The sequence below is a fragment of the Larus michahellis genome, chromosome Z (assembly GCF_964199755.1).
Source record: "Larus michahellis chromosome Z, bLarMic1.1, whole genome shotgun sequence".
Lineage (NCBI taxonomy): Eukaryota > Metazoa > Chordata > Aves > Charadriiformes > Laridae > Larus > Larus michahellis.
The window spans coordinates 25280936-25300215 of NC_133930.1; the positions used below are offsets into that span (position 1 = coordinate 25280936).

At 38.4% G+C, this 19280-nt stretch overlaps 1 protein-coding gene across 5 annotated transcripts in view; it reads right to left on the reverse strand.

The window, feature by feature from the left end:
* Positions 1-19280, reverse strand: part of TENT2 (terminal nucleotidyltransferase 2) — a 48875-nt gene that overhangs the window by 28696 nt on the left and 899 nt on the right. For all 5 annotated transcript variants that reach the window (XM_074569409.1, XM_074569412.1, XM_074569411.1 and 2 more), the window contains exons 2-8: positions 17626-17817; positions 16375-16500; positions 13916-14165; positions 12657-12771; positions 12445-12536; positions 9873-9939; positions 3015-3084 (exon numbers count right to left, since the gene is read on the reverse strand). In XM_074569409.1, the coding sequence (XP_074425510.1) occupies positions 3015-3084; positions 9873-9939; positions 12445-12536; positions 12657-12771; positions 13916-14165; positions 16375-16500; positions 17626-17780 (875 nt within the window). In that variant the 5' untranslated portion in view covers positions 17781-17817. The remainder of the gene's footprint in view (positions 1-3014; positions 3085-9872; positions 9940-12444; positions 12537-12656; positions 12772-13915; positions 14166-16374; positions 16501-17625; positions 17818-19280) is intronic.

The window sequence follows — 19280 nt, forward strand, 5'->3', positions numbered from 1 at the left end:
ACCATAAACACCAGTAAGAATATTAGTTGTATGTGAAGATAAAATAAAGAAATATGTCAGACTGCATACGTAATTCAAATTAACCCCAACTGACAACATTACGATTTACTAGATGGTGATTAAGCAAGTTCTATTTCTGTTATTTTGTACTTTAATATGCATATTTAATAGTTGTTGCTATTATGGCAAGCAATAAAGGTTTTGTGCTGTTGGGAACTCAAGTTCTACCAAAAGCACTGAAGGAGAGGAAAAGAGTCAACTGCACATCAAATGTAGCATAACTGGAAGCTTTTGCATCCTCTGTAGTACAAAAATCTTGTTAATTAATCAAAGGCTTGTCTGGTGGTGCTCTGCTGACTCAATGCCAGCTCTCAGCATTGGAATTATTTCCTGGGAAAGACTACAGAAAAAAAGATAATAAGTCTTTAAGTGCAGTGGATCTTCCCTTACTGTTATAGCACTAAAAAAACCTTTAAGATGAAAAAGAACAAACACAAACTGAATGCTTTCTTGTTCACCAAGTCCAAGTAAGTGGGAAATGGCAATTTTCAGGTATATATGGACCATTGGTAACATATTAGAATTCAGATGCATAGGAACCTTATTGCAGCCTTTCAGTACTTAAATGGGGCTGCAGGAAAGATGGGGACTAACTTTGCAGCAGTGTCTGTTGTGACAGGACAAGGGGTAGTGGTTTTAAACTAAGAAAGGGAAGATTCAGACTGCATATAAGGAAGAATTTTTTTACTCTGAGGGTAGTGAAACACTGGCACAAGTTTTCCAGAGAGGTGGTAGGTGCCCCATCCCTGGAAACATTCAAGCTCAGGTTGGACGGGGCTCTGAGCAACCTGATCTAGTTGAAGATGTCCCTGCTCATTGCAGGGGAGGTTGGAGGAGATGATCTTTAAAGGTCCCTTCCAACCCAATCCATACTATGATTCTGTTCTATAGCACACATTGAATTCTACCATCTTCTCCCAGCAGCCAGACATCAAGAAAACTGGCTTTCACCAGAAGCTCATCATGCTTAGTTTCTGGTTTTGGCTAAAACAAGGTTACTGCCTTGTGTACAGAATATTCAATCCATTTTTCAAGGCCTCTGTGAAAAAATGAACAAGTGTGCACGTATATACATGTATGAGCCTACAAAAGACAGAGGCCGATAAGAGACTAGAAAGACAGATGCCTGAGACAAAACATGGGTGGAGATGACAGTTTACGTAAGAGAAAAATAACTGGAGAGAAAAAAAATAAATATAAAAACAAACAAAACCCCAACCCAAAGTCATGTCATTCTCTCCCTCTTCCCTCTTTCAAAAAAACAGCACAGAAAACCAGACGGTGAACAGTACTGTTTTTTTCCTCTGAAAAATGTAATGGGCAGCTTCTAGTCTAAGAAGATTATATTTTGATTTACTAGGAAATAAAGAATTTTTAAAATCCTGTAAGGGATATGAATATAATGACTTTTTTTTTTTTTTGCAAGTGACCCTAGTATGGACTATAAATGCCTACAAAAAGACTTCAATCTTCTGACATAATCACTTAACAAATTTAAGGTTTCTTTTTAAAGTTTATTTTCTGATTTTATATTGGAAAAAAAATATCTTGCTATAACTCCATGATTTATTCAATACTTGTACCAGGAATTTACCATTTAGTGCATCTATGAAAAGACTAGCATTGTTCTATGTAGCTAAGCATTTAACCCAAATTTTAGCCTAACAAGTCTAATACTTTCAGAAAGCATGGGAGAAGCCACCTTCTGTACTGCTAGAGGAGAAAATTATAAGATAAAAAATATTCCAATTTTTAAAAGGTAGGCAAGTATACAGAAGTAAATATGAGATTATGTGAAAATTAAAAAAGTATAAAGCAAAAAACCTAATGAATGGTATATAATTTCAGATGCAAGAAAAGCTTAAATGGGTGACATTTATTAGTTCAAATGGAAAACATGACAGATTCAGTTTTAACACAGCAGGGGTTCTGCCCTGATAAAGGTACATTGTGACAAAGCACATTGTGATATGCTTTTATAAAGAGAGGCCAGAGAAGTGGGCTTGTTTGTTTTTAAAAGACAGAGACACGATTGCAAAATTTTGTAAGTGTATAGTCAGGATGAGATACAAAAGAATTGTTCAAAATACTACTTAGAAAGAATCATCAAGTTATGTTATTACATGAAAGTGATACACTTAAGTCTTACAAAAATCTAAGCCTATAAATACCGGAAGATTTCAAAATACTCAAGACTCCCAACCAATTTGAGGCGTTGCACAGTTTTTTCCTCTATCAGATACTTTTATCACGCACAATTAAGAAATACATTTTTCTGTGTCCTAGTACAACACTCTTTATTATTCAAGTCTTCATTATGAAGATACAAAGAATGCCCATAACATACAACACATCCACTTCTCTATTACTTCCTCCTTCTAAAAAAAAGTCATACAATTAGTACCTAACACTGAACAGAATATGTAATACTACTTCGTTAAACAAAGAATACCTCCCTAGAAGACAGCAGAATACACTCTTCTAAAATGAACAATAGTTTTTTAATCAAGAAAACAGCATCATCACAAGAAATTAAAGTTTGTTTTGGTGTTATTTATATAGTATAAATGCTGTGAATAAGTCCTTAAGCAGCTCAATAGTTAAGTTTGCACAGCAATCAAAATTATCTTTCACAACAGTTTTCTTGCCACTGTTGTTTTTCTGTCATGAACCATTTGTCACCATGTACAAATAACCCACAGAAATACATGATGTAGTGCTACTAATTCACATCACAGAAACTAAACAGCACCTCAACCATAGGTGGTGTTTCAGGCCATCAAGGAAGTAAGCTGACTGCCACTGCATGCTAGCTGTACAAATCTGCAATACAACTATAGCACAACACAAATAAACGAAGCATGAATTCAGTAGGACTACTCATATGGACAGTACATATATAGAGTGCTTTCCCATGTCAGAGACTAATAAATGATGTTGAACAGCATACTTACCTGACTTTATCCCTGAACTTCACTATTGGCACTTTTGCTCGAATCAGCTGAGGTCGGTCAATGTAGCTTGCTGAAAGGGAGAAAAATATGCAATTTAAGTTTCATGTAAGATGCTGATCTTAAAATAAGACCCTAAAGTGGAGTCATATTAACTGATTTATAGCAAGTAGTAGCCTATTAAATTTAGAAAAGATATTCTCAGAAAGGTTGTGCTAAACTAAGTAACCTTTAGCAACTGCAGCAAATACACAATCTAGGAAAACGTGAGAAAAAAAATGCACTAAACATTAGAGAAAAACATTAGTGGAAGATTTTTCTGTGGGAAGTGTATTCTAGAAATTTGAACATAAGGAATGCAGTTCTACAGTGCTTTCACTGAGCAGTACTTGTACTAGAAATCCTCAATAGTTGTAATAAAGCTTCAAAAAGAAGGGAGCAAGACCATATCCACCCAGGATGGTGAGACACTCAAGCCCAGCACTACATTGTAGCAATGTGATCAGCTGCATACTTTTTAATCCTGTCCAGTTTGCTTAAGACCTGGAACTATGCATTTTACTGATCAAAAAATATTAACACAACTGTATCTTCACTATGCTTATTATACTTAAAACTACCTTTAAGGAGTGTTTATTTGACTGATAAAGTACATACCAAGAAACACATTTCCTATCGAATTGTTAGTGAAAACAGGACACCGCTTCCCATCAAAGATGGGATAAGCTTTATTTGCTTTTGCTTTAATGATGATAGGACACGTAATAAACATACAATTACAGGAGTGCACTTCAGATGATTATCCACACAGTATAGACACACAGGTTCAATGCCAGACCATCCAAACCCAAACATACTGAGCTCTGCCAGACTCATACAGTGCCACCAAATGCACCTTTGCAACCAGATCCCCAAAACTCTTGCATCAGCCATATTATCTGCAATTTCCCTATTCTTGATGATATGTCAGGCTATATTTAGTAGTTGCCCATAATCCTGAATGAGAAACGTGCCCAAGAAAGTAATGGAAGAGAAGCAGAGCCTGTAGGTTACATGACATGAATTTGGTCAAAAAGCACAATTTTAGTAATTTCTTCTGTTGCAAAATCTAGGACCACTTGAATTTGCCCATGTGTAACATCATACATTTTCTCCATGCTTCTATAAATTAACCTCAAATTACCATAAATATCTATGACAAAGCTAGAAGACATATAAACTAAAAAGAACCATAAATAAAAGCTGATTTTCACTTTTTTTTTTTGGGGGGGGGGGGGGAGAGGGAGGGGGCAGGGGAATGACAGAAAAAAGGAGGTATTTCTATTGGTCTTGATAGCAACCTTGATTAAACAGCGTTATCTCCATTGCATTTGGATGACAACTTCAGTTTTGCTAAAACCCTACTGTGCAATATTCAGTTAAAATACATTTCACTTTTTTTTTGAGACTTTCTGAAAGTGTTTTATGGATATGTACATTTAGACATATTTGATCTGAGGTAATCCTTTATCTCGATTTTAATGCATTGTATGATCCCAAACAACACACAGACTGGCACTCAAAAAAGAGATAATCTTATTAACTTACCAATTTTAAACAAGCATCTTACAGAATTCCAACCCATGTTAACTGAACGTACAGTCTAGTACAATTTACACACAAGAGCGCCCTCTTTCTAGTTGCACCTGCAGACACATACAAGCATTCCTCCTCCAACATCCCAGAACATTCTTAAAGCGAAGCTATAAAGTGTTGCAGAGCTCTCTGACTCCTTTCCTTTCACTAGTTTAAAATAAAGATGCCCAATGCATTAGCACCTGGTAGGCAATGGTGGGTATCTATCTGCATGCCACAGCAATTAACATTCCTCACTATGACCTTTCTCAAGTGCCCTGTAGGAGTTAACTGAACCCATTCTAGTGGCAATCCACTTGCAAACACATCCTTGTCTGCAAATGCCTCCCAGTACTTGATGGATGTTTGTGCCAAATTCATTGGCTAAGAAAAAAAAATAATATCTGAAAACATAATCCAAATCTGTTTCCCAGGGTGAAACAAAACAAAGAGGATGTTAGAAGGCAGTAACTTGTTGCTGGTACCCTCTTTATTGGCTCACACCAACAACACTGTTAGCAGAACCTTTACTGTACATTAGATTGTCATACTACAAGGGAATAAACAGTCACATACATGTGATGTGGAATTCTGAAACACACACAGGGTGAGTGCCTTAGTAAACTGACTACCTGACCTTGAAACTATGACCAGAGGGACTACACCAAAATACACGTAAAGAATTACACATAGCTGCTCCACAATTTTGGGCATGTCTATGAAAAAGTCACAAATACCACTTCAGCTGTAGTGAAAAAGAATATAACCACTTCAAAAGACTAAGCATTGTTTCATAAATAACTTATTAATTCAGAATTTCAGATTAAACAGCCTAAGTCTCTCTTTTCTTTTACAGAATAATAGATTAATCAAATGTAGAAAAACATTAATCACAAACATGGCACATGCCAAAAAGATCTGTGGCATCCTGTACATGTAGCCTGCTCTCATTGATAGGGTTATACTATATAAAAAGAAACTGGACGACACAGAAGGCTGAACCAGAGTCATGACGAATCTAGGAGGTTACAGCCCAGCACAGAGTTAATTAATTGTTGATGTTTGCAATTCACCCACCCACCTGCACAGTCCTTCAAGGTCATTCATTTGAGTTCCCTTGCTTGTCCTAGCTGTTGCACATTCCCCACTAGACAACTGTTAGGTAGATTCCTCTCTGATATCCCAGTCTCAACACTACTGCATCTCTTTGTATAACTAAGAGAAAATGAGCTCTTTGTCATTTATTCAGACAGTAAACACCGGTCAACCCAGCACTACTAAGCTGTTTTTCAAACGAATCCTGCCTAGACGAATCTGAAGACAGTAGTAGGTTTGACGTTTACTCTCTGTGGTTTGGATTATACTCTCTTCCATATGTTGTAATGGTTACCACCCCAAATTCATGCTTCACATTCATGGAATTAAGATGAAATAAGCAGAGAATCACACTCTTATAGCCCTTATTTTGGAATGTACAGGAACACCATGGAGTGCAAGAACAAAGAGGAAGATGTTAGGAAAGGCACAGCTCCTCTCATGTTTCTGAATTGAAATGATCTGGAAAAACTTTTTAAAAAGCACTAGAGCATTACCTGTACCACAAATCTCCTCCTTATTTCTTTTTGTCCTGTAACTCTCACAAAATCATCCCAAGAACTTTGTTTAAATAACATCTTTTCTTTCCTCCCCCTTCTTGCTTTTCTTATAGCTTGGCACATACTTAGTTGCTTTCATGTTTGGCTCAACCTATGTTTATTTCCATTCTTTTGTGTGAAGCAAGGAATAAGCTTAATGACAGCTCACACACTTGTTGAGAACATGCTGCAGTCTTTCTTCTACAGAAGAAAAAAAAAAGAAGGAAATACTTAACCATCATTGTCAAAGGGGGATTACTTTAAGATTACAGGATAGCATCATATGTATTAACTGGACAGCACAAAACTTAAAAATAATGGTCAGAAGAAGGTTCATACCTTTCAGGTTGTTAAAAAGCACATGCCATAAAATACAGAATACTGTGGGAATGAAATTGCAGTTCTTAAAGAAGCTTGGTACAGACAAATCTTACACTTGCTTGAACATAGTGGCAGCATACGTGTACTGCTAACCCTTTAAAAGTTGCAAATCTAGAATTCTGGTTCAAGTTGAAATAATGTCTCAAAAGAATTACAATTTCTGTAGGCTTTTTCTTTAAATGTATGTACCTTTAGAGCCCATCCTTGATGATTAAGCAGAAGCTGACTTCTGAAAGCCGCAGAAGGTAGGAAATCACTTTAAAAATTGCAGTTCTATTAGAAAAGAACTCAGCAGACAATCTGAGCTGACAAAGAATAGCCATTTCTAAGCACGTAAACTTGACTCCACAAACCCGCAGGAATGACAGCAGGACAACGCTGAAGCACATACTGCTAAAATCGTTTCCCCAGAGGTGAAGAAAAGGCATATGAATTCATTAGCTTCTGAAGTCTAGCCTGGAGAAACTCCCTCCCCGTCCCCAACCAAAACCAACCCACAAGCTACTTCAGAATTATGGATGACAGAAATTATATTTGCCTAAGTACGTTTTAATGAAAATAACTGGGCAACCCCCTTGTTTCAGAAGTACTGAACCTTAGCATAGTTGAGCTACAGTTTGTAATTAACTAAATCCAAATGGAAGACCCATACGGCAAAGCCTTTTCATTTTGAACATTTCAAACAACTTTTGTCTATTGGTTCTATCCACAGAACATTATACACAGGCACAAGGACAGATGGCTTGGTATAGGAATTCGTGCCCATAGTGATGTTAAGATTATGAAGAAATGATCCAAGAGGTCTACATACCACAACTAAGAGAGTCTGACAGGAGAGGTAATATCAGCAGTGTTTTGTTCTACTACACCTTCCAAAGAACATTTTGATTAAATGAAGCTAACCAAAAGGCACTTGCAAGATAACAGAGAATTAGGAATGCATCAAAAATGAGCAATGGCACAAAGAAAAACCTGCTGTGATTGTCCCCACACGACCATCACGTCTTTCTGATAATCATATTCCCCGGCAAACAAACTTGATTTTGTCTAAAGCTCTGTCACAGAACACAACCTCTTGAAAAAAGAAGATGGTGATAGTTTATTTAGATGCTCCCTTTCTGATCCTTGAAAACACAACTGTTTTATCACTGTGCTTCTCAGAAAGCACTGGAACATCTCGCATCCTACGCCAACATAGACTAAGTGCTGGACTCCTTACGCAAACATCAATATACAATAGTAATAAACCACTAAGTATCAGATGCCTGTTCTGCAATAGATTTATCAAGTCTCTTGTCAATTGAGCTGTTGCAATGTGGGTATGCACACTTGCCAATGAAGAAATGTTGAAGCCTTCATTTAGGTTTCTGGTGTGTTCCTTTTACCATTGCAGGATTGTTCAAAACAGCAATATAAGGAGTGGCATCAAAGAATATACTGCAAGTCTGAGAAGTAGGGGAACACAGTCATTGATATAAATAAATGACAGGGTCTTTTATAATTCGAAGGATGGTACAAAAGTCTCTTTGAAGTAGGAGGCTTTCACATTTAAGTCAAGAAATGCCCATGTGAATTCTTATCTGAAGAGAGTCTAAACAACAACTCATAAGAACTATGAATTGATCTCTTTCTCCTGTAATTGCTGGTACTGCCAACATTTAATATTTTCTTCACTAGGCACCTAAGTTAATTATTTCAGTGGTATCAAGGTGCCCCCCCAAAAATAAATTATACTCAGTCTATTGTGAGTGACACCATTTCCCACAGCATTCTCCTGGAGAAATTGGCTGCCCATGGCTTGGATGGGTGTACTCTTCACTGGGTAAAAAACTGGCTGGATCGCCAGGCCCAAAGAGCGGTGGTGAATGGTGTTAAATCCAGTTGGTGGCCAGTCCCAACTGGTGTTCCCCAAGGTTGGTAATGGGGCCAGTTCTGTTTAATATCTTTATCAATGATCTGGATGAAGGGATCAAGTGCACCCTCAGTAAGTTTGCAGATGACACCAAGTTGGGTGGGAGTGTTGATCTGCTTGAGGGTAGGAAGGCTCTACAGAGGGATCTGGACAGGCTGGATCAATGGGACGAGGCCAATGGTATGAGGTTCAACAAGGCCAAATGCTGGGTCCTGCACGTGGGTCACAACAACCCCGTGCAGCGCTACAGGCTTGGGGAAGAGTGGCTGGAAAGCTGCCTGGAGGAAAAAGACCTGGAGGTGTTGGTCGACTGCTGGCTGAATATGAGCCAGCAGTGTGCCCAGCTGTCCAACAAGGCCAATAGCATCCTGGTTTGTATGAGAAATAATGTGGCCAGCAGGACTAGGGAAGTGATATACCCCTGTACTCAGCATTGGTGAGGCCCCACCTTGAATACTTTGTTCAGTTTTGGGCCCCTCACTACAAGAAAGATGTTAATGGTACTGGAGCATGTCCAAAGAAGAGCAATGAAACTGGTGAAGGGTCTAGGGCACAAGTCTTATGAGGAGCAGCTGAGGGAGCTGGGGTTGTTCAGCCTTGAGAAAAGGAGTCTGAGGAGAGACCTTACTGGTCTCTACAACTACCTGAAAGGAGGTTGTAGCAAGGTGGGGGTTTGTCTCTTCTCCCAAGTAACAAGGGACAGGACAGAAGGAAACAGCCTCAAGTTGTGCCAGGGGAGGTTTAGACTGGATAGTAGGAAAAACTTCTTCACCGAAAGGGTTGTCAAGCATTAGAACAGGCTGCCCAGGGAAATGGTTGAGTCACTATCCCTGGAGGTATTTAAAAGACGTGTAGATGTGGCACTTAGTGGTAACTTAGCGGTTGGACTTGATGATCTTAATGGTCTCTTCCAAACAAAGTGATTCGATCATTCTCTGATCTTATTTTACAAATTCTTAGAGTATGTTCCCCAGGCAGCCACTGCAATCTAGAAAAGTAGTAACAGAGGTTTCCCAAACAGAAATCTACTTTTCACACCACCTCACTCCTCCCCAGTTGTGGTCTACAATTCAAAATTCATTTTAGATGCTACCCCTTCTTGAAGCCCTCTAGTTTGCAAGGCAACTGTTATGATTTTCTAATTACTAACCATGAGCACAAAGATAAGTCACATTACTAAATATTTATAGCTTTTCTCCAAACAATGCTGTGATTAGAAACTAGACAAGATACAATTACACAGATTAGTTACAACTGTGCATCAATACGTCTTCCAGAATTGCCAATAATCTTACCACCTCAATGTAGCCATGAACTTACAAAGTTTAGTACTGAAGAGTTTTTGGACTAAGCTGAGTATATGCCTTGCTTCAGTCTTCTGATTTACCTGAAATACAATATTAAAATTAAAGAAAAAAGTTGGCATCTCTCATTTAGATGTTCCAAGTAAGCATGCTTTACTTTTGAATAAAATTAAGTCACAGAGTAAGACATGAACACGTATACCAATGCATTCCAGAGTCTACATAGACCTTTTGTGCAGCAAAAGCCAGACAGAACAATTCATATTCAATATGCAAAGTAACTGAGACATTCATAAATCATAGAATTTGATGAAAATCTAGCCTTATACAAAAAATGTCCTTTCCTTCTTTTTCAATGATGCTTCAATTCTTTCAAAATTATGCTCTATTTAGATTTCTTTTTTGTTACATCTTTTCTCTCAACCTGAATTCTACTCAGAAACATTTTCTATCACCAGAAATACTTAAGGTATTTTACATATCAAATTCCTTCTTATGCCTGCTCACTAAAACTAGCATCTATGAATGTAAATAATGAAATAAAACCACCTGTACTTATGAAAAGTTGTTCTTGCACCTGAAATGAGTTCTCTTAAACAATTTTCCTCATAGAATCATAGAGTGGTTTAGGTTGGAAGGGACTTTAAAGATCATATAGTTCGAAGCCCCCTGCCATGGGCAGGGACACCTCCCACTAGACCAGGCTGCTCAAAGCCCCATCCAGCCTGGCCTTGAACACTTCCAGGGATGGGGCATCCACAGCTTCTCTGGGCAACCTGTTCCAGTGCCTCACCGCTCTCACGATTCTAGGCATTTACTTCTCTGTTTTGCTGTGTTTTTTTTCACTTATAGAGTAAAGGTAGTGCTTATATTTTGAACGTTTTGTTGGGTTAAAAGGTTTATAGGGCAAAATTCATATTTGCAACATTATTGGGCCCACAGTTCATATGCAAAAATATGTTATTAAAATCAAAAGGATTTGTCCATTTCTTTCTCATTTTGGAATCCACAGAATGGTAGGGGTTGGAAGGGACCTTCGGACATCATCCAGTTCAACAGCCCTGCCAAAGCAGGTTCACCTAGACCAGGTTGAACAGTAACACATCCAGGTGGAGAGGAGAGACTGGAGAAGGAGTCTCCAGACAAGGAGACTCAACCACCTCTCTGGGGAGCCTGTCACAGTGCTCAGTCACACTCAAAGTTTCCCTTATGTTGAAATGGAATTTCCCGTGTTGCAGTTTGTGCCCGTTGCCTCTTGTCCTGTCATTGGGCACCACTGAAAAAAGTCTGGCCCCATCCTCTTGGCTGCGGCCCTTTAGACGTTTATAAGCATTGATGACATCCCCTCTCAGTCATCTGTTCTCCAGGTTAACCAGACCCAGATCTCCCAGCCTTTCTTCGTAAGTGGAAAGTCCCTTGATCATCTTCACAGCCCTCCACTGGACTCTTTCCAGTAGTTCCTTGTCTTTCTTGAACCGGGGAGCCCAGAACTGGACACCATACTCCATATGTGGCCTCACCAGGGCAGAGTAGAGGGGAAGAATGACCTCCCTCGACCTGCTGGTCACACTCTTTTTAATGCACTCCAGGATACCATTGGCCTTCTTGGCCACGAGGACACATTGCTGCCTTATGGTCAACTTGTCCACTAGGACAACAGAGCTGCTTTCCAGCAAGTCAACCCCTAACCTGTACCGATGCATGGGGTTATTCCTCCCTAGGTGCACGATCGTGAACTTGTCCTTGTTGAACTTTGTTAGGTTCTCTGCCCAACTCTCCAGCCTCTCAAGGTATTGCTGAATGGTGGCACAGCCTTCTGGTGTGTCAGACACTCCTCCCAGTTTTGTGTCATCAGTCCCAGTTTTGTGTAAACTTGCTGAGGGTATACTCTGCTCCCTCATCTACGTCATTGATGAATATGTTGAACAAGACCGGACCCAGTACCGACCCCTGGGGAACACTGCTAGTTACAGGCCTCCAACTGGACTCTGCACCGCTGATCACAACACTCTGAGCTCTGCCATTCAGCCAGTTCTCAATCCACCTCACTGCCCACTCATCCAACCCACACTTCCTAAGCTTACCTATGACAATGTTATGGGAGACAGTGTCAAAAGCTTTGCTGAAGTCGAGGTACACAGTGTCCACAGCTCTCCCCTCATCCACCCAGCCAATAATGCCATCATAGAAGGCTATCAGAGTGGTCAAGCATCATTTCCCCTTGGTGAATCCATACTTATCACTCCCGGTAACCTTCTTTTCCTCTACAGGCTTAGAGAAGACATCTGGAATGAGCTGTTCCATCACCTTTCCAGGAACGGAGGTGAGGCTGACTGGCCTGATGTTTCCCAGGTCATCCTTCTTGCCTCTTTTGAAGACTAGAGTGACATCGTCTTTCCTCCAGTCCTCAGGCACCTCTTGTGTTCTCAATGACCTTTCAAAGATGATGGAGAGTGGCCAAGCAATAACATCTGCCAGCTCCCTCAGCTTTTGTGGGTGCATCCCACCAGGGCCCTTCCAGCATTGTAAAAGCACATACATTTTAGAAACAGACTTTGTTTTAACTATTTATGTTTTAAATTACTTACTGGTTCTTCTTTAACCACCAGGCACAAGTCACCATCACTGCTACGAGTACCAAACCCATTCAGTGACGACCCAACCAAAAAGAGTCGACTCTCTGTAACAGAAGAATCACACAATAAAACTATGATATGTCGTACCAGTTTTAAGTGGAAGGAAGAACTGCGAACCTGAAGTATATTCAAACTGATATTAAGTAACCAAATTCAAAACATACGTGGAAAAATTCGCTGAATCTCTCTCTGGAGTTCTGTTCTGCAGAGCTCTTTTCTGTTCAAATCACAGGTCTGTTGCTGACATACTTGAAACAAATCCAAAACCTGCTGACTTAACTTGACACCCACATGCAAAAAGTAAATATACAGAGAAGTGAACATTCTTTGCTGCCAGAGATGCAATACATGAAACACAGAAGACTGTATTAAAACAAAAAAAAAAAATCAAAATACAGCATCATTTCACATGACCTATTCCATCGTCTAGAGTTTACCACACTTTAATTCATGTTGAACAACTCCCCAGAAGAAATTTCTGCAAAGTTTTTAAATTTAAATTTGTTCAATCTGTTATAAAATATTTATCCACAGAAAATAATTTTCACCTCATCAGTATCTGCTGCCTTTCAGGGAATAAGCAGGGAAAGACTAGAGATACCTTCTGCTGACTTTAATGTCATCAGTTTGCCTACCAGTAATAAGGAGAAAAATTAATATTAAAACTGATTTAAGTTCGCTTCCTTGTTTTATCCCACACAAACTACTAAAGAAGTGGTCAGATCTTTGGTGGAAGGAGGTATTAACTGCTTCTCTTTCACAACACTGCTACATACTATAATCAGACATATTTATACTAAAAAAAAAAATAAGTCTTCTGTCACGCTGGTGCAAATAAAGTGTGAAGACTGATTAGCCACGTTTGAGGGTTTTTTTCATTAAAAATGAACAAAAAACACAGTTCCAATTCCACCATCCACCTAAAGAAGACATCCTCTTCTATATTCCAGAACAGCTCGGACACTAACTTTTATCTCCATCTGAAGAAAGGCAGAAGACACCTTTACAGGCCCAATACTGTATTTATTCAGAATGGGCTTCTCTCACAGTACTTGGGTGGGGTTTTCTTTTCCCCACCAGGATTCTCCCTGCCCTCCAGTCATGTGACAAATGGGCTATCCCTACAATTTCTACTTCCTGGAGCAGATATGTAGGTTTCCTGACATTAGTAACGAAACCAAACAACACAAGCAAACACCATCCCTACACCGAAAAAATGCTCCAACCCAACCACACAAGGAGGCTATATAAGACCGTAGCGGCAGCTACGCTTACCGATATTCCTTCTAATGACGTCTCAGCAATAGAGACCCCCATGACACTGTCAAAGAACCTTGCAGAAATTTTTGTAGTCTTCCACAGCACCATTGGACCCTCCCTAATCAGAAGGCAGATGTAAAGTGCACACATAGAAAGATACTACCTTATCTTTGGCCACAGGGAGCGTGGTTTCTGTAGGGTCTGGAAACAAAATATCTCGCAGTGGAGGGGTACATCCAATTAAATCTGGTAGGTGACATGCATAGAGCAGTGGAGATTGAACTGATCCTGGGAAGGAGTATCTACGTTCTTCTGGTAAAGGCACTGCTTGGTTAACTACAATTGTTTCAGGACGTTGTGAATGAAACCGCTGCCGTTTGACATCATGTGGAACTCTTTGTTCACTTAGTCTCCTAAAAATAAAAAAAACATAAAAAAAGAAAAAAATCAATAAGACGACAGTCATTCCTCTAGTTTGCAAGCACCAAATCATGATTAAAAGACAGTTCCTACAAAGTACAAATACCAATGCTTAATTATGTGACTATTTCACTAAAACCAAGTATTCTACCGAACAAAAGCTTGCCTATCCTAGATAATAGGTGAAATAAATCTGACACGGGGAAAGAGAACACATGGCTGCAAAAGTGCAGCTACCCTTGAAGTGAATTGATCCAACTGCTTTACAAGAGTGTATTAACCAACTGAAACCAAAATGGGAAGTTTAGTTAAGTAGGACAGCTTGGAAAGCTGGTCACACTATTTTGGTGACAACATACCTTTTAAAAAAAAAACAAAAAACAACAAACATACAGACTATGTAAGGGTACTTTTCTTTAAAAATCAAGATAAGTGCAGTGAGAAGTTTTGTGAGAATACACAGCGATGAATGAAATAAACTTGGTAGCGGGGACGTGAGAAAAATAAATTTATCACAGTAGCCATTCAAAATGCAGCATTTCTCTGTGTCTTAGATTGTACAGAGTAAGCTGCGTAATCTGGGCAAAAAAGAAACACTATTCATTTGACAAATCAAACTGATGATTGTATTAAGCTACACAGGTCATAAACCTAATGTCTCACTTTCAAACTTTAGTCTGTATCTCCTTGTTAAGGCCTTTGTCACAGGAGTTCAAACATATTTGAAGAGATACAGTGCTTACAGACAGCCCCTTGGCGTCTGAACTCTTCATTAAGAAGAAGTTGTACTGATAGCTGACCAGTAGTTGAACAGTGTCATTCATCCACAGTAAAGGACGGACATTAATGTTTTGTTTATCCATCAAGTATTGCATAAAGTTAATCAGTATGAGGGTAATCATACTTTTTTTTTTTTAATTAAAAAGCATGAAATCAGATGTTCATATGTATGAATGAATTAACTGTTAATAAAACTACAGTAATTTCTTGTAGTTAAAAAAGCTGGCATCAAAGTAGTTTGGGGACGTGGACAGATACTATTATTAATAATAAAAATCTAACTGAAGAGACTTCAAGTCATCTTTTCAGTTTTCAAGTCTGAGAGAAGTTCTGATAACATTATGTACCTGCAATCTTAAAGAAACTCATAATGTAACGTCAAATCAAAACATAATGCTGTTTCAGGCTATTTTGACAGAGAAGAACTTGCACAAACTCACGTTCAGCAAAAATATCTTAAGAAGAGCTGACTCAAAAATCTAAGGATTAACTAGTTGACTGCAAATGTACTAACATAGCACAGCTTTCCATAAACCAGACTGGTCAAGAAAAGACACACATGCAGCATGAAATGAGTAACTTCTTTAGTTCATGTGATAGTTATTTATTCAACTATAACTTAATACCATGCATTTAATTGTACTTATTTTCTCATCTTTTAAGTCTGGAAGAGAAATCGCATACAGGAAATAGTTTTCAAGACGGATTACACAGAGCTTCCTCCCTACCAGCCGACTCACAGAATTATTACAAACACACATCAACTATTTCTGAACTGGTAAGAAGTAATTTTTTTCAATAATTTTTTTCTAAAACCATACATTCATCTGAAATTCCTCTTTCTGTTGTAAAGTAACAAAGGAAATTATGTACATTCAAGTAAGCTTAGTTTTTTGAAAAGTAGAAAAACTATGTTTCCATAAAATTCCTCTTAAAAAACGAACTTATACATGCTTGAATTTAGCACTTTGTATTTGAAAAATGAAGTATCACATAATTAAGAAAATCAGGCGAAACACCTAGTGTGTCATCAGAAGAACATCACAATTCCCATAAAACTTTGAGGGTGCACTCTTACTCATAACCTGTCAGATTAACAGGAACAGAACACTCAATTTATTGATGCAAACCCTCTTATAGACAAGCACACACAGACTACAATCTATTATAGTATTAAAATAAAACATGTAAATCACAGCTCTGTAAGGCTCTAGCTGTTGGAAGAGAAAAACTACACATACTAAGTCACTTATGAGTACTAAAATTCTCAAAAGCAGGTACATGGCCTGTTTCATCACATAACATTTTATTCAGTAGTTTTGCAATTTCTAACATAAAAGCTGCAAAAGAAATTTATATTAGACAAGCTTCATCATGTGTACATTACAACCAGAATTACTCAAAGACACACAAAGAACTTACTTTCTTCCCCGGAATGACGTGGAAGCACCAGACCTATGTCCTGAACTGCCATTTCCGTAAGTCATTGGCTGCAATGCAACAGCTGGAACAGCTGCAAGGTTCCCACTCAAAAGAGCCCTAGAAAGACTACAGTCCATAACTGTTATTCATATAATAACTAAGATGCTTTTTATGGGTTAGTAGTTTTTCTTAAGTGAATATGAAACTCAGGAAGTCCTATCATTTTTTTCTTAGAAGCAATTCATCTGTCATTTCTACCCAAAATGAGGAGATATTTCAGTATGTATTTTTTCCTTAGAAAATAGAAGATGGTCATTCTTCACAGCGCACATGTAAGAAGACATTCTTTAACCCCAGCTGGCAACTAGAACCACACAGCTGCTCACTCAACACCCTCCCCCTCCCCTTCCTTCAGCCCCACTCCTCCAAGAAGGGTTGGGAGAAAGAGCGAAAAAAGAAGAGAGGAAAGGGAGTAAAAAAATCAACTTGTGGGTTGAGATAAAGACAGCTTAACAGGTAGAGCAAAGCCATGCACACAAGCAAGGCAAAACAAGGAATTAATTAATTGCTTCCCATTGGCAGGGAGGTGTTCAGCCATCTGCAGGAAAGCAGTGGTCGGGTGGGGTCAGCTGTCCCGGCTGTGTCCCTTCCGAACTTCTTGTGCACCCCCAGCCTCCTCGCTGGCAGGGCAGTGTGAGGCATGAAAAGGCCCTGACTGCCCAGGAACAACTACAAACACCTGTGCGCTCTCAAAAGTATTTCTCATCCCAAATCCAAAACATAGTGCTATACCAGCTGCTAATAAAAAAGTTAACTCTATCCCAACTGAAAGCACCAGAGGTTAGTAAACAAATAACTTAAGGTACTGTTAAATTTGAGAGCCTAAAGAACACTATGGTGTCTTCAAACCTAGCCCCAAGAATAAGTGTTTCTTCCCTTTCTCATCTCCCCCGTTTTCCCCAGTAAACAAATACAATTGAAGATCTTTAAAACTGAACTGTAGATTATTAACTCTAATCAGTGTAATGGCATCTCATGCATTATGGACAATGCAGGGGAGCATTAAAACTTGCAGGTTACCAACAGAAATGGTACAGTTTTGTTTTACACAACACCTATTTTTTAAAGTTTAATGCAGTTTAGTGTTAAAAACAGTGGAAAACATCCTCCATAAACAGAAATACTTCTCTCAAAAGACCATTAATTCTCTTTCTCAACCCAATCCCCACTATCAAGTCTTATTGTACTTACACTGCATTCTGAAAATTAATCTCAGCATAAATACTTTGCTGGTGAGATAGAAGAGTAGGTGGTATATTTAGAGGAAGCTTATTGAAGAAATTACAGTGTTGTTGATGTTTTGGAGGGAAGGGTGGACGACCCAAGTTGGAGGAATTTGGGAACATGCTCCTTTCTACTTGAAGTGAACATGTATCCTTAGACCTACAATTAACAACAAAAAAACAAACAAACAAAAACCAAAATTAGGCAACAGGAAATACTAGTTACCTTTTGAACTCTCGGTTTAAAATTTCAAACTACCTAGAATATATGTCCAGAAATTGCTTTAAAGAATTGTGATAGTGGGCTAGTTTTATCTCCTTTCAGGACAAGACACTAAACAAAAATACTATATGCTCTTAAGTTTCATGATTATTACTTACTTTACTTATGTTTAAAAGTGAATTTTTATTTGCTTCCCTCCATTTTAATTTTAGAAAAATTACAAGACGCAAGACATAAGAGTTTTCATCTCAAAGAAAATAGAGTGGAATATGTTTCTTATTTCAAACACTCCACAATGAGGCTCACAATATATGTAAAGAAACACTTGACTACATCATAAGAACATGATGATGCAGCTGATCATGAACTATAAGTAAAATTAATTTTTTTTCATTACATGATATGCAAAGAAGCAGCTAAATGATGATAGCAATTGGAAAGTAATCTACTCGTGTTTTAAGTATATCATATATATAATATTATTTTATGTTTGTGCTTACTGAATGGATTCTATGATAATCTAATGGATTCTATGATAGAAAAATGTAGGTTTATTATCTTTTAAATTTTAAATTTATTCTGGCACAACTGACTGCTGTTTGATATTTTATCATTACATGCTCTACACATTAGCAGAAAGTTTGGATGAAAGTCTTTGCCTCTACAACAGGTTAAAATATATTTTGCATCCATTTTGCAATTCATCTATATTTTACCTTAAGCTCAACTTACATGTTGGAAAGAATAGAAGTTCAGACTTTACATTGGAAAAACAGTATCAAAAATTTTTTAAAACTAGTTACAAGTACTGTATATATCTCTTAACTGGAGTGAAAACCTGACATTATTTTCAAGTTTCTTCATTTGATTCTTACTTCAGTCTTAAATAAGAGCCCTACAAGCAAAAATACCACTGACAAACACAGTTGCACATGATCGATCTCATTACTCTGCATACAAATATTTATCCCATTAGTGCAATACAGGGTTTCAAATACAAGAGGAAGAAGTTTTTTCAAACAACTTTTGACTCCTCAGGCAGCTCTGACTACCACTGCAGGCAGCATTAGCTTGGAACATAGGCAAATAAATACCAAGGAGTTTATTTGCTCAGGTTTGACTTTGTTCATACGTCCTGTGATGGCAACCCACACTAGTGAAAACCCAGTACTACCTACACTGCTGTACGAACTCCAATAAAAAGTTGTCAGGACTAATGCTCTCACAGCTTTTTCTCCTTTTTTCTTTTTTTTGGGGGGGGGGGTGGGGGGGGCGGGGGGGGCGTGTGGCGGGGGAACATTATGTGTTAATGAAAGGTATTTTGGGGATGTTTACTTTCAATTCTGCTGAAGAAAAAAAACCAAATCACGTGACGCGAAAGTCACCTGACACATTTAGTC